The sequence below is a fragment of the Otolemur garnettii genome, unplaced genomic scaffold (genome assembly GCF_000181295.1).
Source record: "Otolemur garnettii isolate 467f Iridium unplaced genomic scaffold, OtoGar3 scaffold00198, whole genome shotgun sequence".
NCBI lineage: Eukaryota > Metazoa > Chordata > Mammalia > Primates > Galagidae > Otolemur > Otolemur garnettii.
The window spans coordinates 336,473-354,252 of NW_003852593.1; the positions used below are offsets into that span (position 1 = coordinate 336,473).

General features: G+C 50.1%; 1 protein-coding gene across 4 annotated transcripts in view; it reads left to right on the top strand.

The window, feature by feature from the left end:
• Positions 1 to 17,742, top strand: part of TMEM175 (transmembrane protein 175) — a 20,870-nt gene extending 3,128 nt beyond the window's left edge. Inside the window, exons 2-13 of one of the 4 annotated variants that reach the window (XM_003801144.3) lie at positions 5,065 to 5,224; positions 6,649 to 6,729; positions 8,073 to 8,255; positions 8,348 to 8,386; positions 11,758 to 11,855; positions 12,793 to 12,844; positions 13,125 to 13,160; positions 13,556 to 13,639; positions 13,837 to 14,007; positions 15,248 to 15,326; positions 15,630 to 15,762; positions 16,968 to 17,742. In XM_003801144.3, coding sequence (XP_003801192.1) covers positions 8,103 to 8,255; positions 8,348 to 8,386; positions 11,758 to 11,855; positions 12,793 to 12,844; positions 13,125 to 13,160; positions 13,556 to 13,639; positions 13,837 to 14,007; positions 15,248 to 15,326; positions 15,630 to 15,762; positions 16,968 to 17,619 — 1,497 coding nt within the window. In that variant the 5' untranslated portion in view covers positions 5,065 to 5,224; positions 6,649 to 6,729; positions 8,073 to 8,102 and the 3' untranslated portion in view covers positions 17,620 to 17,742. Of the gene's footprint in view, positions 1 to 5,064; positions 5,225 to 6,648; positions 6,730 to 8,072; positions 8,256 to 8,347; positions 8,387 to 8,517; positions 8,850 to 11,757; positions 11,856 to 12,792; positions 12,845 to 13,124; positions 13,161 to 13,555; positions 13,640 to 13,836; positions 14,008 to 15,247; positions 15,327 to 15,629; positions 15,763 to 16,967 lie in introns of those variants that run through there. The other 3 variants (XM_012812274.2, XM_023507689.1, XM_012812275.2) reach the window with 3 other exon arrangements.
• Positions 17,743 to 17,780: the final 38 nt, after the last annotated feature.

The window sequence follows — 17,780 nt, forward strand, 5'->3', positions numbered from 1 at the left end:
GGAGTCTATCTAGAGACTTGAGATTACCAAGAGGAGAGTAAAGCGTTGAAGTTTTGCTGTGCACTCATTAAAGTAAGAAAGCAGGTTTTCATGACCTTTGTTTCTAGGTAACCTGGAGGCCTACACTGTTTTCTGATAAACTTTATGTTTATCAACATCTAGGCTGTGTCTCTGCGGGAAGGCTTTTAACCCTTTTCTCGCAGGCTTAACAGCCACATAGCCAGAGTCACTGAAGATGGGTTTTTAGGCCCAAACCTTCAGGCCCTATTCTATGTTGACCGAGGCTACCGGGTCTTCGACAGAGTTGTTATCCACAAAAGTTTGTCTGCCTGCTTCTAGACTTTAAAGTGAGCACACAGTATGTGGGTTTTATCCTACAGGCAGGTTCAAATCCAGCCTGGGCCCGCCAAACAACAATGATGGCTGCAACTAAAAAAGATAGCCAGGCATTGTGGCAGGTGCCTGTGATCCCAGCTACTTGGGAGGCGAAGGCAGGAGACTCACTTGAGCCCAGGAGTTGGAGGTTGCTGTGAGCTGTGATGTCATGGCACTCTACCCAGGGGGACAGCTTGAGGCTCTGTCTCAAAAAAAAAGTGTCTAATGTCACTTAAAAATCAAGTAGTAAAGAAAAAGAAAGGTGTATGTTGGATTTATCCACAGTGAATCATTGGTGAACGCACTAAAAATATGTTCATGGGGCTGGGTGTGGTGGCTTGTACTATGAGCCTGTAAATCCTAGCACTCTGGGAGGCAAAGGTGAGTTGGATCGCCTGAGCTCAGGTCATTCCAGACCAACCTGATCTAGATCGAGATTCCCATCTCTTAAAAAAAAAAAAAAATAGCTGGGCAGGGCGGCGCCTATGGCTCAAAGGAGTAGGGCGCCGGCCCCATATGCCAGAATGGTGGGTTCAGACACAGCCCTGGCCAAAAAAAATAGCTGGGCATTGTTGCCAGCAACTGTAATCCCAGCTACTCAGGAGGCTGAGGCAAGAGAGTTACTTGTATCCAAGAGTTTGAGGTTGCTGCGAGCTATGATGCTATATCACTCTACCAAGGGCAACAAAATGAAACTCTGTCTCAAAAAAAAAACTGTTCATTGGCATGATGGGGTCAAAACTACACTTTACCATACATGGAAGAAAGAAGAGAGGATGAGGTCGAGATAGTGAGGGAAGGTAACTCAGGGAAGTTTGGCCATGGAAAGAGAGTGTGGGAGTGGGATGGATGATGCCATGTTGAAATGTGTTAAGATTCTCAAGCAGCCTAAAACTGTTGGAAGGGAGGCAATATAGAGGGAAGGTGTGCAGTATAAGCAGGGAAGCAAAAACTAATAGAACTGCAAGGAGAGATTTTTTTTTTAATCACAATTACAGGTGGAGAAGATTCCTTACTCAGTAAGTGATAGGACAAGTACCCTAAAAATCACTAAGGAGTTAGTAGACTGGAATAACATTGTCAACCAGCTTGACCTAACATTCATAGAAGAGTCCCCACAACAGCAGAATACACAATTTTTTTAAGTGCATGAAGAAAATTTGCTAAGCTAGATCATATTTTGGGCTATGAAACAAGTATATTCTCTAACTAGAATGAAGTTAAATTAGAAATCAATAACAGGATGATTTAAAAAAAAAGAAATCAATAACAGATCTGGAAAAGTCTTTGAATATTTGGGAACTAAATAACTCCTAAATAATCCTTCAGTCAAAGAGGAAATCAAAAGAAAAATTAGACCAGCATAAGCAAGAGCCAGACCTGGTCTCTACTAAAAATAGAAAATTTAGGCTCAGCACCTATAGCTCAAGTGGCCAAGGCGTCAGCCACATATACCAGAGCTGGCAGGTTCGAATCCAGCCTGGGCCTGCCAAACAATGATAACTACAACCAAAAAATAGCTGGGTATTGTGGCGGGCGCCTGTAGTCCCAGCTACTTGGGAGGCTAAGGCAAGAAAATCGCTTAAGCCTAGGAATTTGAGGTTGCTGTGAGCTGTGACACTACGGAACTCTACCCAGATCTGTCTCAAAAAAAAAAAAAAAAAACAAATTAGCCAGGTGTGGTGGCTCACGCCTGTAATCCTAGCATTTTGAGAGGCCAAGGTGGGTGAATTGTTTGAGCTCAGGAGCTCGAGATTAGCCTGAGCAAAAGTGAGACCCCATCTCTACTAAAAACAGAAAAATGGGGGCAGCGCCTGTGGCTTAGTGCATAAGGCACTGGCCCATATACTGAGGGTGGCGGGTTCAAACCTGACCCGGCCAAACTGCAACAAAAAATAGCCGAGCCTTGTGGTGAGTGCCCCTAGTCTCAGCTACTCAGGAGGCTGAGACAAGAGAATCGGCTAAGCCCAGGAGTTGGAGGTTGCTGTGAGCTGTGATGCTACGGCACTCTACCAAGGGCAATAAAGTAAGACTCTGTCTCTTAAAAAAACAAACAAAAAAAAACATAGAAGAATGGAGGCAAGAGGCTCGCTTGAGTCCAAGAGTTGGAGGTAGTTGTGAGATCCAACTCTTGGGCTTAAGCAATTCTCTTGCCTCAGTCTCTCAAGTAGCTGGGACTACAGGCACCCGCTACAACACCCACCATTTTTTTGTTACTGTTGTAATTGTTGTTCAGCAGGCCCTGGCTGGGTTCGAATCCACCAGCCCCCGTGCATGTGCCCAGTGCCCTAACCACTGAGCTACAGATGCCAAGCCTAGAATGTAAGTCTCAAATAAATTACGTAACATTCATCTTAAGAAATGAGAAAAATAAGAGCAGATGAAGCCCAAAGTAAGTATAATCAATGGAATTCAGTGAAATATAAAACAAAAATGAGAGAAAATCAACGAAACCAGATGCTGATCCTTTGAGATCAGCAAAATTGAAAAATCTCTGGCCAGATTGAACAAGAAAAAGACACAGATTACCAATGTCAGGAATGAGAGATAAAATCTCGGCTCGGCACCTGTGGCTCAAGTGGCTAAGGCGCCAGCCATATACACCTAAGGTGGTGGGTTCAAATCTAGCCTGGGCCCGCCAAACAACAATGATGACTGCAACCAAAAAAATAGCCAGGCACTGTGGCGGGTGGCTGTGGTCCCAGCTACTTGGGAGGCGGAGGCCAGAGACTCGCTTGAGCCTAGGAGTTGAAGATTGCTGTGAGTAATGCCACAGCACTCTACCCAGGGGGACAGCTTGAGGCTCTGTCTCAAAAAAAAAAGAGAGAGAGAGAGATAAAATCTCTGCAGAAAGGATAACAGATTCTGAACTTTGTGCCAATAAATTTGTCAGCTTAGACTAAATGAACAAATTTATTGAAAGCACAAACTTCTTATACTTAAGTTCACTTAAGACAATAGATAGGGTGGCGCCTGTGACTCAAAGGAGTAGGGCGCCGGCCCCATATACCGGAGGTGGCGGGTTCTAACCCAGCCCTGGCCAAAAACTGCAAAAAAAAAAAAAAAAAAAGATGACATAAATAGCTTTCCATCTATTAAAGTACTGAATCTGTAGTTAAACTCTTTCTTCAAAGAAGACTCCAGACTTAGCTTCACTGGGAATTCCACCAAACAATTCTACACAAACTCTTACAGAAAATTTGAAGAAGGCCAGGCAAGTAGCTCTTAACCTATAATCCCCTCCTCCCTTGGGAGGCCAAGGCAGGAGGATTGCTTTAGGTCAGGAGTTTGAGAGCAGCAGGAGCGAGAGAGAGACCCCATATCTACTAAAAATAGAAAAAATTAGCCTGGCGTTGTGGCAGGCACTTGTAGTTCCAGCTACTGGGAAGGCTGAGGCAGAAGAATTGCTGGAGCCCAGGAGTCTGAGGTTGCTGTGATCTATGATGAGGCTACAGCACTCCAGCTGTACCCTTTTTTGTCTTGGAAAACAAAATGGAAGGAACAGTTATTTCCCAAATCATTGTTCCTAACAGTGTTATTTTAATAACAAAATTTGAGGACCTTAAAAGAAACTACAGACTAATATCTTTCATGAACACAGATACTACAATTCTTTTAAAACATTCTAGAGCAAATTGAATCCAACACTACATAAAAAGAATAATACAACATGAGTAAAGTTGGGGTACTTCCCAGGAATGTAAAGTTAGCTTAGCAACTTTAAACTTTTTACCCTATTAAAAGAGTGAAAGAGAAAAAAATGGATTATCTCAATAGATACAGAAAAAGGATTAAACAAAACCCAACATCACTTCCTGATTAAAAAAACTGTCCAGGCTTGGCACCTGTAGCACAGCGGTTATGGTGCCAGCCACATACATTGAGGCCGACGGGTTTGAAACCACCAGCCGAACAACAGTGACAACTGCAACAAAAAATAGCCAGGCGCTATGGCAGGCACTTACTGTCCCAGCTACTTGGGAGGGTGAGGCAAGAGAATCACTTGAGCCCAAGAGTTTGAGGTTGCTGTGAGCGGTAATGCCACAGCACTCTACTGAGGGGGACATACTGAGACTCTGTCTTGAAAAAAAAAAACTATCTGGGCATGGCCGCTCATAGATGTGATCCTAGCACTTTAGGAAGATCACTTGAGGCCAGAAGATTGAGACTAGGCTGAGCAACATAGACCCTGTCTGTACCCAAACCGAAAAGTCTTAGCCCAGGCTTGGTGGTGGCACCTGCGTACTCTGGAGGTCCAGGCAGAAGGACCACTTTAGCCATCAGAGATTCACAGATGAGAAGTGAGTATATGAAAGACCCCAGGTTAGTAGGGAAATGCAAACTGAAACCACAGTGGGTCTGGGTATGGTGGCTTGTTCCTAGAATTCCAGCAATTTGAGAGGAGGCTCATTTGAGGCCAGAAATTCAAGACTAGCCTATAAAATATAAAAACATGAGCCAGGCATGGTGGGTTATAGCGCCTATAGTGCCAGCTACTCAAGAGGCAGTGGCAGGAGGATCGCTTGAGCCCAGGAGTTCAAGGCTGTGGTGGGCAGCAGACACCACTGCGCCCCAGCCTGGGTCACAGAGCCAGACCCTGTCTAAAAACAACCAAAACACCACAATGAGATACTACTACACACTATTAGAAAAGCTAAAATAAAAAAGTATATTCATTATTTTTTAAAGCCCTGCTGCAGATTCCCAGAGCAGATGCTGAGCGGCACAGCCTTCGTACCCTGTGGTCGGAGCACAGCGTGTCACGGCTCCCTTGGTGAGCGGTTTGGCAATTTCCTGTGAAGTCAAACAGAATTATTACCGTATGACCCAGCAGGCCTTTCACTCCAAGGTATTTACCCAAGAGAAATAAAAACATGTTGGTACAAATACCTGTATGCAGATACTTTCAATGGCTTTGTTTATAACTGCCCCAAAATGGAAACAACATGGGTATTTTTAACCTAGTGAATGAACAAACTGGGATACATCAGTGTAGTGGGATTACTATGCGGCAATGAATAAAACGTGTTAGTGAAAATCTCAGCAACATGAATGCATTATGAATGAATCTAGACTCAAAAAACTTCAAAGAATAAAATTCCATTTATATGACCTTCTAGAAAAGGCAAAATTACCATGATAGAAAACAGGTCAGCGCTTGCCAAAATTTGGGGTGGGGGAAGCTTGAACACAGAGTAACTGTTTGTGTCTCAGTAGTGGTTCTGATTACCTGACTGCACTTGTCAAAAACATTTGCACAGACTGGGTAAGGTGGCTCACGCCTATAATCCTAGTACTCTGAGAGGCTGAGGCAGGTGGATTGCTTGAGCTCATGAGTTCAAGACCAGTCTGAGCAAAAGCAAGACCCTGTCTCTACTAAAAATAGAAAAACTGAGGCAAGAGATCTCTTGAGCCCGGGAGTCTGAGGTTGCTATGAGCTATGATGCCAGGGCACTCTACCCAGGGCAACAGCTTGAAACTTTGTCTCAAACAACAATAACAACAGCAACAACAAAAACTTGTTGCACACCAACAGAGATTTTTCACTGTATATAAACTTTAAACAGGGGTTATTAGGTCAGAAATAAAAAGTTCAGCTAAAGCCTCATTCCCACCAGATCCCCTACCCTTCTCTGCCCAGATCACTATAATGGTGTCCTGACTGAGTTAGGTGAATATTATTTGTTTTTATATTCTTACTGTTTATATTCTTACTTTATATAATCAAGAAGATAACTGTTTTATGTGCTTTAATCATTTATATAAGTGGTATAATACTATATGTTTCTGCAACTTGATTTTTTTCCTCTCTGTGGCTTTTAGTTTTATACTTAAAGACATATTTTAAGTTTCTGACAGTTTATGTAATGGTTTAATAATCAGTCTCTTGTAAAGGAGTTACAGTGTGTTCAGCTTTTATTGTTAAAACAAACATTGGTTCCCTGCAAACTCTAGACAGTCCTCGTGCCTTTAGCATGCATCTGAGACTATGTCTGGACAAGAACTTGCTGCCTGCAGGTTGTGCATACTGCAACTTCATTAAATGTTACTTAATTGCCTTTCCAACTAACATGGCATTCATTTACATTCCTAAGTTTCCCTTTTCACCATATCCTTATCACCTCTTTAGACTGACTTTTGGCCATTCTGACTCATCATTTTCATTTGCATTTTTCTGATTGCTGGTGAAGTTGAATATTTTACTTAGTTATTCACAATTTGCTTTTCCTACCTGGAAATTGCCAGTAAGCTTCCACTGTCCTTTTTTTGCAGTGGGGTTTCCTTGTGTGTCTGGTCTTGGAGGCTAACGTGTGGCATCTGTGTGAGCAGTCTAGAGGCCAAGCTTTCCTGAAGGTGTGTCCTCCCCAGAAGGGCGGAGAGGCCATGTGTCCTTCCTGCCCCTGCCCCACACCCAGTTCATCTTTTGGGCAGTCTCCAGGTGCTTTCCTGCAATTTAGGCCACATACCAAAGCACAGGGCATCTTTCCTCCAGAACACACCCTGCCCTGCTTTCCTTCTCTTGGGTGTCACCAGGGCCTCATTGGCCCCCCTCCTCCACCACCCCTATTTCCAGATGGGCAGGTCTGCATGAACCTACCCCCCAAAGTCCCTACTCCTAAAGAAGCTGAGAGGCTGAAGAAAGAGGCTGACAGATCCCAGTTCTCAGAAGGAAACATCTGATAGGGACCCAGGAAGGATGGGCGGGATTCTCAAAGACTGGCATGACTGCCAGTGAGTCGGCCCGAGGCAGGGGCAGTAGGTAAAGCAGAAACCTAGAGGGCCCTTGAACAGGAGTCACTCGGGAGTCACACCCCCGCATCTCCCTGTCCTCTTCCCCTGCACCATGAAGCCTGGCTGCAGGATGGCATCAGCCAGCCGGAGGCTGTGCCACAGATCAGTAGGAGGCCTCAGTGTCCCCATCCAGTGTAGTCTACAGGGCCTGGCTGGTGCTCCAGCCACCTGCCACATCCCAGTCTGCCCCCAGGAGATTGCAGGGGTTGCCTTTGTGCAACACATCTTCTGCCTGGCATCAACCTCTTCTTCCAGACTCAGCTCTGTTGTTACAAATGCCCCAAGCTCCATGTTCAGGGGGCTGTGGCTATGGCCATGGCCCTGACCCTGGCATTTGCTGGGTGCACACCCAGCCAAGGCTCCTGCAGCCAAACGCAGGAGGGGAGTAGGGAGGACAATGCCTTGATGCTGGCAGGTTAAGTCCAGCCTTGATTTCCCCAGAGTTCCTGGCTCCAGTGTGGCCCCTGCAGGAAGCAGCCCGCTATGTGCACAGACCCTGAGGCCCCATAGGGCACCTTGTCCCCTCCATTCTTAGGCCTGCTGTGTGGCAGGGCCTCAGGCCCCTTCCTGGGGACAGGGCTTGCCAAGCACCTGCCACATATCAGACACAGTGCACGTTGACTCACTCCTCCCATTTTTTGAAAGGAAACTGTGGCCCTGTCTCTTGCCCAGATCTGTGCTCAGCAGTGGTAGGCCAGGGGTGGGGTCTGATCCTCACCCCCTGAGCTGGGGGCTGGGAATTGAAGGGACTTCCTGGTAGAGGACAGTGTGGCATGAGCCTTCCCCACCTCGGCCATAGCCAACCCCCTGCTGGGAAACACCCACACCCTTCTCCAGGCTGAAGCCCGTAGAGGCGGCCCCCAGGAGCACTCCACTGGTGTTCTTAGAGCTGTGTTTCCTTGCAGCTCCTGTGACCACTGGACAGCAGCCCCAGCATGTCCCAGTCCCAGACCCCAGAGCAGGTGCTCGATACACAGGAGAACTATGCCCCAAGCAAGAGGGACGAGGATGTCGGAGAGGGGCCCCAGTGTTCCCATCGCATGCTCAACTTCAGTGATGCCCTCCTGTCCATCATTGCCACCGTCATGGTCTGTATGGGGCCCCTCAAGGTCCTGCCCCGCCCCTTCAGACCTGGACCTGGCTCAGTCCCCAGCTTATGGAGCATCTCTCATTCCCTCAGATCCTGCCTGTGACCCACACGGAGATCTCCCCAGAACAGGTAACGGGAGCAGGCTGCCTATGTCATGTGGCTTCAGGGAGACTTGCCAGGTCTGCAGGCCCACAAGCCCATGGTTTCTGCGGCTCACAGTGGGGAGTTGTGTGAAGGGAAGGGGGTGGTTGGTACACTTTCCCTCAGCTATGCCATCTCAGCGGTGCCCTCCTCTGTGGGAAGGGAGAGGAGGTGGGGGCTCCCAAGGCTTTATCTCAGAGCTCAGAACAAAAAGGCAGTGCCCTGAGAGGCAAAGCTGAAGGTTAGGTCAGAGAAGGCAGTCTGGGGCCTCCCCTAAGAGCTGGTGTCCACAGAACAGTTGTTCTGCTGGGAGGGAAGCTCCCTTGGCAGGGTCTTTGCCCTTTGCCCCAGAGTGGCCCTCATAGCAGGTACTCCAAGTAAACAGAGGGCAGGCTGTCCAGCCTCAGCGGAAACATTTCCACCCTGGCCTACTTACATGGTTTCAACTCAGGTGAGTGGAGAAAAATTTTTTTTTGTTTTTTTTTGTTTGTTTTTTTGAGACAGAGTCTCACTATGTCACCCTCAGTAGAATACCCTGGCATCACAGCTTACAGCAACCTCAAACTCTTGGGCTTAAGCAATTCTCTTACCTCAGCCTCCCGAGTAGCTAGGACTCTAGCTGCCTGCCACAACACCTTGCTATTTTTTGGTTGCAGTTGTCATTGTTTAACAGGCCCAGCTCGAACCTGCCACCTTTGGTGTATGTGGCTGGTGCCCTACTCACTGAGCTATGGGTGCCCAACCAAGTGGAGAAAAGTTTTAAAAGCAGAGTTTGTGTTTGTAGCCAACTTTATTGGAATTTTTCTGAGTTAAAGAGCAACACATGGCTGGGTGTGGTGATGGGCACATGTCTCAGCTACTGGAAGCTGAGGCAGGAGGATTACATGAGCCCAGGAGTTCTAGGCTGCAGCAAGTTATGACTATACCACTGCACTCTAGCCTGGGCTACAGAGCAAGACCCTGCCTCTAAAAAGAGTAATATAAACACAATGAGTAATATCTTAGAAGCTGAACTGTTGGGTGGCACCTGTGGCTCAAAGGAGTAAGGCACCGGCCCCATATGCCAGAGGTGGTGGGTTCAAACCCAGCCCTGGCCAAAAACTGCAAAAAATAAAAATAATAAATAAATAAAAGAAGCTGAACTGTTTTGGAAGACATTTGGTGTGCATGTCTATGCCTTGCTTGGTATACCTCCATGTGACTGGGATATCCTCACATCGGCTGAGGTCTGGGCTACAATTCTGACTTGTGAATTGAGCTGGTGATTCTGGAAAGTCTTCAGACCTGCTTAGAGTGTGGCTTTTTTGCGTGAAAAGGTGATAGGATACTTTTCATACGATTTTGCTGAGAATTAAGTAGAAATGCAGTTGGGCGCAGGCTGGCTGTTAGGGAGGCCCTGGGTGTCCACAGGCATCCCTGGCACAGGTGCCATCCAGAGCAGAAGCACCACCAGAGATGCTGCCCCCAGGGGGGCTGAGCTGCTGCTCAGGGAAGCCATGTCCCCGCCAGAGGCCACTGTGGAACCGGAGCCTTCTCCAGGAAGTCACGAGGTGAGGCCAGCCTAATGTCTCAGAGTGCTTTCCTTGGCCACCATGGGCTCATAGATGTGAGATGGCCCGATCAGGAAGTCACGTGAAAAGAAAGGGCTTTGTTTTGGGTTAAAAATAGGAAAACCCTGTGAGGCCAAACCTCTTCATCCTTCTTTGTAGTCAGGGTCATCTCTTAGAGGTGTGTGTCCTGTTCATGCACTCTGACCAATTCACAGAGAGCTAGGCTGGATGGTTCCTTGAGCCCAGTGCAGAGAAGACACTGCAGTTGTGAGAAGAAGGGAAAGCCCAGTATGCTTCCTGAAGAAGGTGTTGGACCAGTGGAACCCTTCCATGACCCAGAGGGGATTCACAGGGCTGTTCTCTGATCAAAAGAAAAAGACTAGGCCAGGCACAGTGGCTCACACCTATAATCCTAGCACTCTGGGAAGCTGAGGTGGGTGGATTGTTTGAGCTCAGGAGTTAGAGACCAGCCTGAGCAAGAGTGAAACCCTGTCTCTAATAGAAACAGAAAAACTACTGGGCATTGTGGTAGGCACTTGTAGTTTCAGCTACTGGGAAGCTGAGGCAGAGGCAGGAGGATTGCTTAAGCCCAGGAGTTTGAGGTTGCTGTGAGCTATGATGCCACAGCCCTCTACCAAAGGTAACAGAATGAGACTCTGTCTCAAAAAAGAAAAAGATTAGTTAAACCTTAGAAACCCTAGTGATTAAAAAAAACATCGTAGTGCCCAACAGAAAAAGTAACTGGACCTGGACACTTCATGGCTCAGAGGCCAATTGCAAATGAAGGCTGAGGAAATGAGTAAGCAGAGGGCTACAGTCCTGAAAACTTACTGATAAAGCACAGTCCTTGCCTGATTTCACAGAGAGAGTTCCACGTGGATTCCAGTCCCACCTGCAACTCTATTCTAGCCATGGGCCACAGTACAGCAGCTTACTCAGGCAGTGCCTTTGTGACCCTGACCTGTGGTGGGATTTAACCCCCACAGCTTTGGGGGGACCAAGCTCTGGAGGGCACAGCCTGGTGTGTGGGGCCAGCAATTTTAGAAAAGGCTGAAGAGTGGCTTGGCACCTGTAGTTCACTGACCTTCGGGGTGCTGGCCACCTACACCAAAACTGGAAAGTTTGAGCCTGGCTAGGGCCTGCTATGACAACTATACCCAAAAACAGCCAGGCATTGTGGGGGGCGCCTGTCCCAGCTACTTGGGAGGCTGAGGCAAGAGAATTGCTTAAGTCCAAGAGTTTGGGGTTACTGTGAGCTGTGACACTACAGTACTCTACTGAAGGCGACATAGTGAGACTGTCTTCAAAAAAAAAAAGGAGAGTAGGTGATGCCACTGCCCTCTCTGCCCTCTGTCCCTCGCTATGAGGATGCTGGACATTGCCATGTTAGCCACTGGCCCTCACCAACCTTCGCCCCCATTTACATGCCCTCATGGTCCAGGGAGCCCATCCCCAGGGAATGTCCCCAAGAGCTGACATTTCAGTGGTAAAATGGTCCACAGAAGACCCCAAACCACGTCTTGGATGGAGGCAATGGATCAGTGCCCTGGAGAGAGGGTGGAGGCCCAGGGTGGGGCCCACAATTATGGGGAGGCCCAGTTGGCACAACAGAGGCTGAAGAAAGACTGGAGAGTGCCCAGGCTCTTCTGGAGAGCTAGGCCCTACCCAGACCCCATCAGGCCCCACCAGGGCCATCCTAGGGCTCACCCTGCTCAGGACCAAGGCTGCGCCACATGATGCCATCCCAGGAGATGACCACCATTCAGTTGCACACATGGCTCTCATAACAAGGATGCTCTTTTCTTCTAGCGTTTTGACAAAACTATAGAGACACTTCTAGCAACCAAGATCGCTGTCTATCTGATGACGTTTCTGATTGTGACTGCGGCCTGGGCAGCACACACAAGGTGGAGTGGCTCTTCTGGGGCAGGCCCATGCCAGAGGACCTGCATGGTATGGGTGCTGGGTGGGTGCAAAAGGGGCCCAGCTGTTGTAGGGTGTCTAGAGGGTGGGTTTGAGAGGTAAGACCACCTTTACCAGCCTCACACTGGTTCACTTAGCACAGTGGTTCTCAAACTGTGGGTCGCCACCCACAGGAACTATATTAAAGGGTCGTGGCATTAGGAAGGTTGAGAATCACTGACTTAGTGGATCCTGGGCCTGGGACAGTGAAATGGACCCATTAAAGTTTGCTTGTTGGTGATGCTGCTGCCCACTAGAGCTGCCACCATACCAGAGCTCCCCCAAGGAGAGGGCTCTCAAGCCTCAGGCCCTGAGGTACTGGCCAGCACCACTGTGTGGTGTGCAGGGCCCCTCCCTGGCACTTGCAGGCTGAACTGGGGAAGAAAGACCCTAGGAGCTGGGACAGTACAGCCAGCACACCTCCTTCGTGGGGGCTTTCTGCCCAGTGTGCCTTCCCTGGTGCTGAGCCCTTCGGGGGCTGAGAGCTACCGTAGTGTCCAACTCTTAACGCCCACATGGCCATAGAGAAGGCAGGCCAGCCCACCAGCTCCACCGGCCTGCCCTGGAGAGACCATGCTCACAGAGCAGCTGGGCACACCTCGGTTGCTACGGGTTGATTCTGGCTGTTTACAGCAGTGAGTTCAACTCAGGAGAAAACAGCAGCGATGGCTGGGGGTGGACAGGGTCCTCTCCAGGGAATCTGCTCTTCCTGCTTTGTGTTTTCCAAACTTCGTATACTAGGTAGTATTTTATTTTGTCAAAAATGACATCCCTTAATGTTTAAGCAGAGAATACTGGGAAGAGTTTGTGTATATTCAGTTGTATTAAAGCAACGTTTTATTGATAACCTATCTTTTCCTGTTTTTTTCTGAAATTGTTTAGATTGTTCCAACTTATTGGGAATATAGATGACACACTTGCCTTACTCAACCTGGTGAGTATTTTCCTGTGATTTTTTTGGAAATGATTTTAGTTTATAACCCTAATGCTCTGAGGAAGAGTGGCCACTTCTCTTGTGGTGGAGCTGGACAGAAGCTCCTGAGGACCCCCCCAGGTGTGCCGCTGCAGCTCTGCCAGGCAGACCAGGGTCCTTCTGAGGGGCTGAGCACCCCCCATCTTACCCAGACCAGAGCACATGTCACTCTGCATTAGAGGACCTGGGAGGTGCCCACAGGGTGCCTTGCAGTTGCCTAAGTGATCCACCCTTCCTGCAGGTGTGCATGATGACCATCACCCTCTTGCCGTACACGGTGAGCTGTACCCCAGGCACCCCTGAAGTTTCATGGCAACCCTCAGATGCAGGTCCTGGGCCCAGAGTTGCAAAGGAGAGAAGGTTCTGGGGCTGCCTGGGCACTCGGGCTGAGGGAAGGGAGAGGCAGAGCCTAACTGATGGCTCTCAGCGCACCTGGTCCCCAGGCCTGCCGACAGCCGGGTCTCTGCACATCTGGGGCCGCTCACTCCGTGGAAACACTCACACCCTGGGTTTGGATGGAGGCCTGGGTCTGAGCACACAAGGGTTGGGGGTTCTGTATGGACATGACGTTTCTGCCCCTGTGGCCGCTCTACTTCCAGGGCACGGCATGAGACGGGAGGCACCACCAGCCCTGGGACCCTGATAACCTTTGGGTGATTTTCTTGGACACAGTTTTCCTTAATGGTGACTTTCCCCGACGTCCCTCTGGGCATCTTCCTGTTCTGCATGTGTGTGATCGCCATCGGAGCTGTGCAGGTGGGCTGCCCAGGACCCCTGCCCCTGCAACTAGGGTGTTGGGAGTGCAGGTGCCCCACAGCCCCTGCTATGTGATTGCAGGCAGGAGGGTGGGCTCTGGGACCCCCACAGGCAACCCAGGATCTGGCCACAGGGTCCCTCTCCTTTCCACCCTCTGCGGGTGCCCACCAGAGCAAGCCCTGCACTGCTCTCCACAGGCTCTGATCGTGGTGTATGCATTCCACTCTCCACACCTACTGAGCCCACAGATCCTGCAGTTGCAGTCTGCCCACAGAGCCCTGTGCTGGCAGCGCATCCTGCTGGTCATCCTGCGCGGCCCCACACTGTGCTTCGCTGCGGCTGTCTTCTCCCTCTTCTTCTTTCCTGTGGTGAGTGCCAGCATGGCCCCCAGGGCCTGGGCAGGGCAGGACTGTGGTAGACAGAGGTTGCACCAAAGATCTTCTGTGTAGCCTGCAGCACTCAGGAGGAATGGCCAGGTGTCCAGGGCTGGGGAAGGGGGCGCAGCCATCACTCTCCTGAGACACCAAGCACCTGCCTGTGGAGAATGGACAATTGACACTCACCCAAGGGGACATCTGAGCTGTCCCCAGCAAAGTTCTACGTGAGGATGAAGACACCAAAAGTCCAGAGCTGTGCTTGTTTTTCTTTTACTTGAGGATCCTGTGCAGACCTGGTCACAGCAGCAAATACCAGCTACCATGTAGGTGGTCAGACCTGGGCAGGCTCCATCTTCCTCAGCTGGCAGTCTACCCAGGGAAACAGCTTGAGACTTTCTCAATAAATAAAATAACAAGTGCTTATGAGGAGGTGGAGAAACAAGAGCCCATCACAGCTCACAGCAACTACCAACTCCTAGGCTCAAGCGATCTTCTTGCCTCTGTTTTTCTATTTTTAGTAGAGATGGGATCTCTTTTGCTCAAGCTGGGCTTAAACTTGTGAGCTCAAGCAATCCACCTGCCTCAGCCTCCCAGAGTGCTAAGATTACAGGCATGAGCCACCACACCCGCCCTGTTTTGTCTTTATCACTATTTTCTGGGGGTGTGGGAGTATCTCACTTGGTTTTGATCTCATTAACCCTAATGGCTGAAAATGTGGAGCATTTTCCATGGGTTTCTTGCATTTGTTGGCCATCTGTGTATTTTCTTTTTTTTTTTTTTTTTTTTTGAGACAGAGCCTCAAGCTGTCCCCCTGGGTAGAGTGCCATGGCATTACAGCTCACAGCAACCTCCAACTCCTGGGCTCAAGCGAGTCTCCTGCCTCCGCCTCCCAAGTAGCTGGGACCACAGGCGCCCGCCACAACGCCCGGCTATTTTTTGGTTGCAGCCATCACTGTTGTTTGGCGGGTCCGGGCTGGGGATTCGAACTCGCCACCTTAGGTGTACATGGCTGGCGCCTTAGCTGGTTGAGCTATAGGCGCCGAGCCCATCTGTGTATTTTCTTTGTAGCAATGTCAAAGTCCCTTGCCCATTTTTTGTGTTACCTTGTCATTGTTGAGACACACGAGTTCTTTGAGACTGAACCCTTATCACGTGGGCTTCCGAGATCCCTGCTCTTGGAGTGGACAGCTGCAGGGCAGCCCCCAACCCTGATCTGTGTGTGTCTCTGCAGTCCTACCTGCTGATGGCGATGATCATCTTCCTCCCTTATATCAGCAAGGCCATCAGCTGGTGCAGAGAGAGGCTCATGGGTAGGTGACCATGCCTGGGCTGGCCTGAGACACCCACAGGCTGCTCGTCCTCCACATGGCCACTCTGCACAGAGGTGGGGGGTTTCCACCAGCTCCCAGGGAGGTCAGGTGGGGGCAGGGCTGCACACAGTGGCCCTAGTTCTGGCTCTTGGCTACCATTGGTCCCGGCTGACCCCCACTCTCCCTCAGAGTGTCCTGCACAATCTCCAGCCCCTTAAGGGAAGAGGGCAGCAATGGCTGTGCTGGCCCAGTAGCCCTATGTGAGAGGGGCTCAGCCAGTTCCCCTTCCCTGCACATCCACAGGCCATGAGGACCCCCCAGCTCTCCCAACGGAGTTCACTTTCGACCTTTACGAGCTACTCAGTAAGGAGCGGATGGAGGCCTTCAGTGATGGGGTCTATGCCATCGTTGCCACCCTCCTCATCCTGGATATCTGGTAAAGACCCCATGCCAGTGTACATCAGCTATAGGCTCTGCAAGTCCTGCATTTCTCTGGAGAATTCAGGGAGGCTCTTCCTCTCCTGGGTGCCCAGTGCCCACCCTTGAGGGCAGAGCTCCCAGAGGGTGGGGCCATGCAATGGCCCCCAACCTAACAGCATAAACAGGGGTGGGGGTGCCAGCCCTGCTCCTATCCCCTTGCTTCCCATCTTAATCACATTTTGGTTTTTTACATCATTTAAAATAGTGACTTACCCTTAGCTGTATCTCAGCACACTCTTTCATTTTGTTAGACATGTCATGTCAAAACACTTTGATGTTATATTCTATAATAGTCTCAAGTCTGAGACTCTTAGCAGTTTTTTTCTATTGTTATTTGTACAGTTAAAACTGGAAGCAAATGTTCCTTGGTACTGATCTAAGGCCTAGATTTAAAGAACACTACAGAATAATCTCCCTTTACTTCTGCCCCGGAGGCAGGGTTCTCCCCTTCATTTGGCAGTCCCTCCTGGCAGTATCCCCTACCTGCCTGCCACCTTCACCTACCTTGCCCACCATCATAATGGTGGACACCTGTATGAGGTGGCTGTGAGGACCACATTTCCACACTCAGCAGATGAGACAAGACACTGACCCCAGGCTTTCTAGGGTGTGCTGCTGGGGCCACAGCCCCGATCAGGGTAGTTCATAGCGCCTCCCAGGTCCAGGAGAACCCAGAGGTGCTGGGGCCTCACACTCCTGACACTCTAGAAAGCCTGGCGTAGGAGTCAGTCTCCTGGGACTCACCATGTAGCCCTAGGAACCCTGGAAGTAAATGCTTCCCTGGTCTTCAAGACACTTCCTTGCACAGGTGTCTGGCCCCCAGGGTGCTGCACAGGGGAGCTCAAAGAAGAGGGCACAGACATAGGAGGGGACAGGTCCTACAAGCTCTTCAGGGGCTAATCCCATGGAGCAGACTTGCAGGGGCCACAGTGACCTTGGCCAGAGAAAGCCTGGGCCCAGGGGCACCTACCAGCCTTCAGGGACCAAGGGCAGGGCTGCTAGTTAGTACAAAATAGACAATGCTACCAGCTAGTATTGATGGGTTTCAGCTAGCACAGAGCTAGTGGCACCCTTCATCTGAAGTCACATGGGCCCTCGCTTGGGAGCCTGCCTGGGCCTGAGGGAGGCTGAGTGTAAATGCCATCTGTTCCTCATTCACAGTGAGGACAATGTTCCAGATCCCCAGGATGTGAAGGTTAAGTTCCACGGCAGCCTTGTGGCGGCGCTGGGCGTGTATGGGCCTCGCTTCCTGGCATACTTTGGCTCCTTTGCCACAGTGGGCCTGCTGTGGTCTACTCACCACTCGCTCTTCCTGCATGTCCGCACAGCCACGCGGACCATGGGGCTACTGAACACGCTCTCACTGGCCTTCGTAGGTGGCCTCCCACTGGCCTACCAGCAGACCTCCACCTTCGCCCAGCAGCCCCATGATGAGCTCGAGCGCGTGCGTATCAGCTGCGCCATCATTTTCTTTGCCAGCATGTTCCAATTCGCCATCTGGGCCACAGCCCTGCTGCGCCAGGCAGAGACGCTGCAACCCCCAGTGTGGTTCGGTGGCCAGGAGCACGCATTCCTGTTTGCCAAACTGGCCCTATACCCCTGTACTAGCCTGCTGGCCTTCGTAGCCACCTTCTTCCTGAGCAGGCTCAGCACTGCCATCTTCCACGTCATGCAGATTGCTATGCCTCCCACCTTCCTGCTCCTGAGCCTGCTGCTGCGTCTGCTGCGGCGGGGCCTGGGGCAGCCAGTACAACTTTGGTCAGGCACCACAGGCGAGGCTAACCCACAGTCCCAGCTCCTCCCTGCCCCTTGAAGGTGGCCAAAGAGCCCATTCACCTGGGACCAATGGGAGAGAGCCCAGTCCGGCTGATGGTGGGTGCAGATTGACAGGGCTGGGCTTCCTTTCTGTTGTGAAATACCATGTTGTTTCAGCATCCTTAGTCTTTACCTTTTGCAGAGCAGAGTTGCACGGGA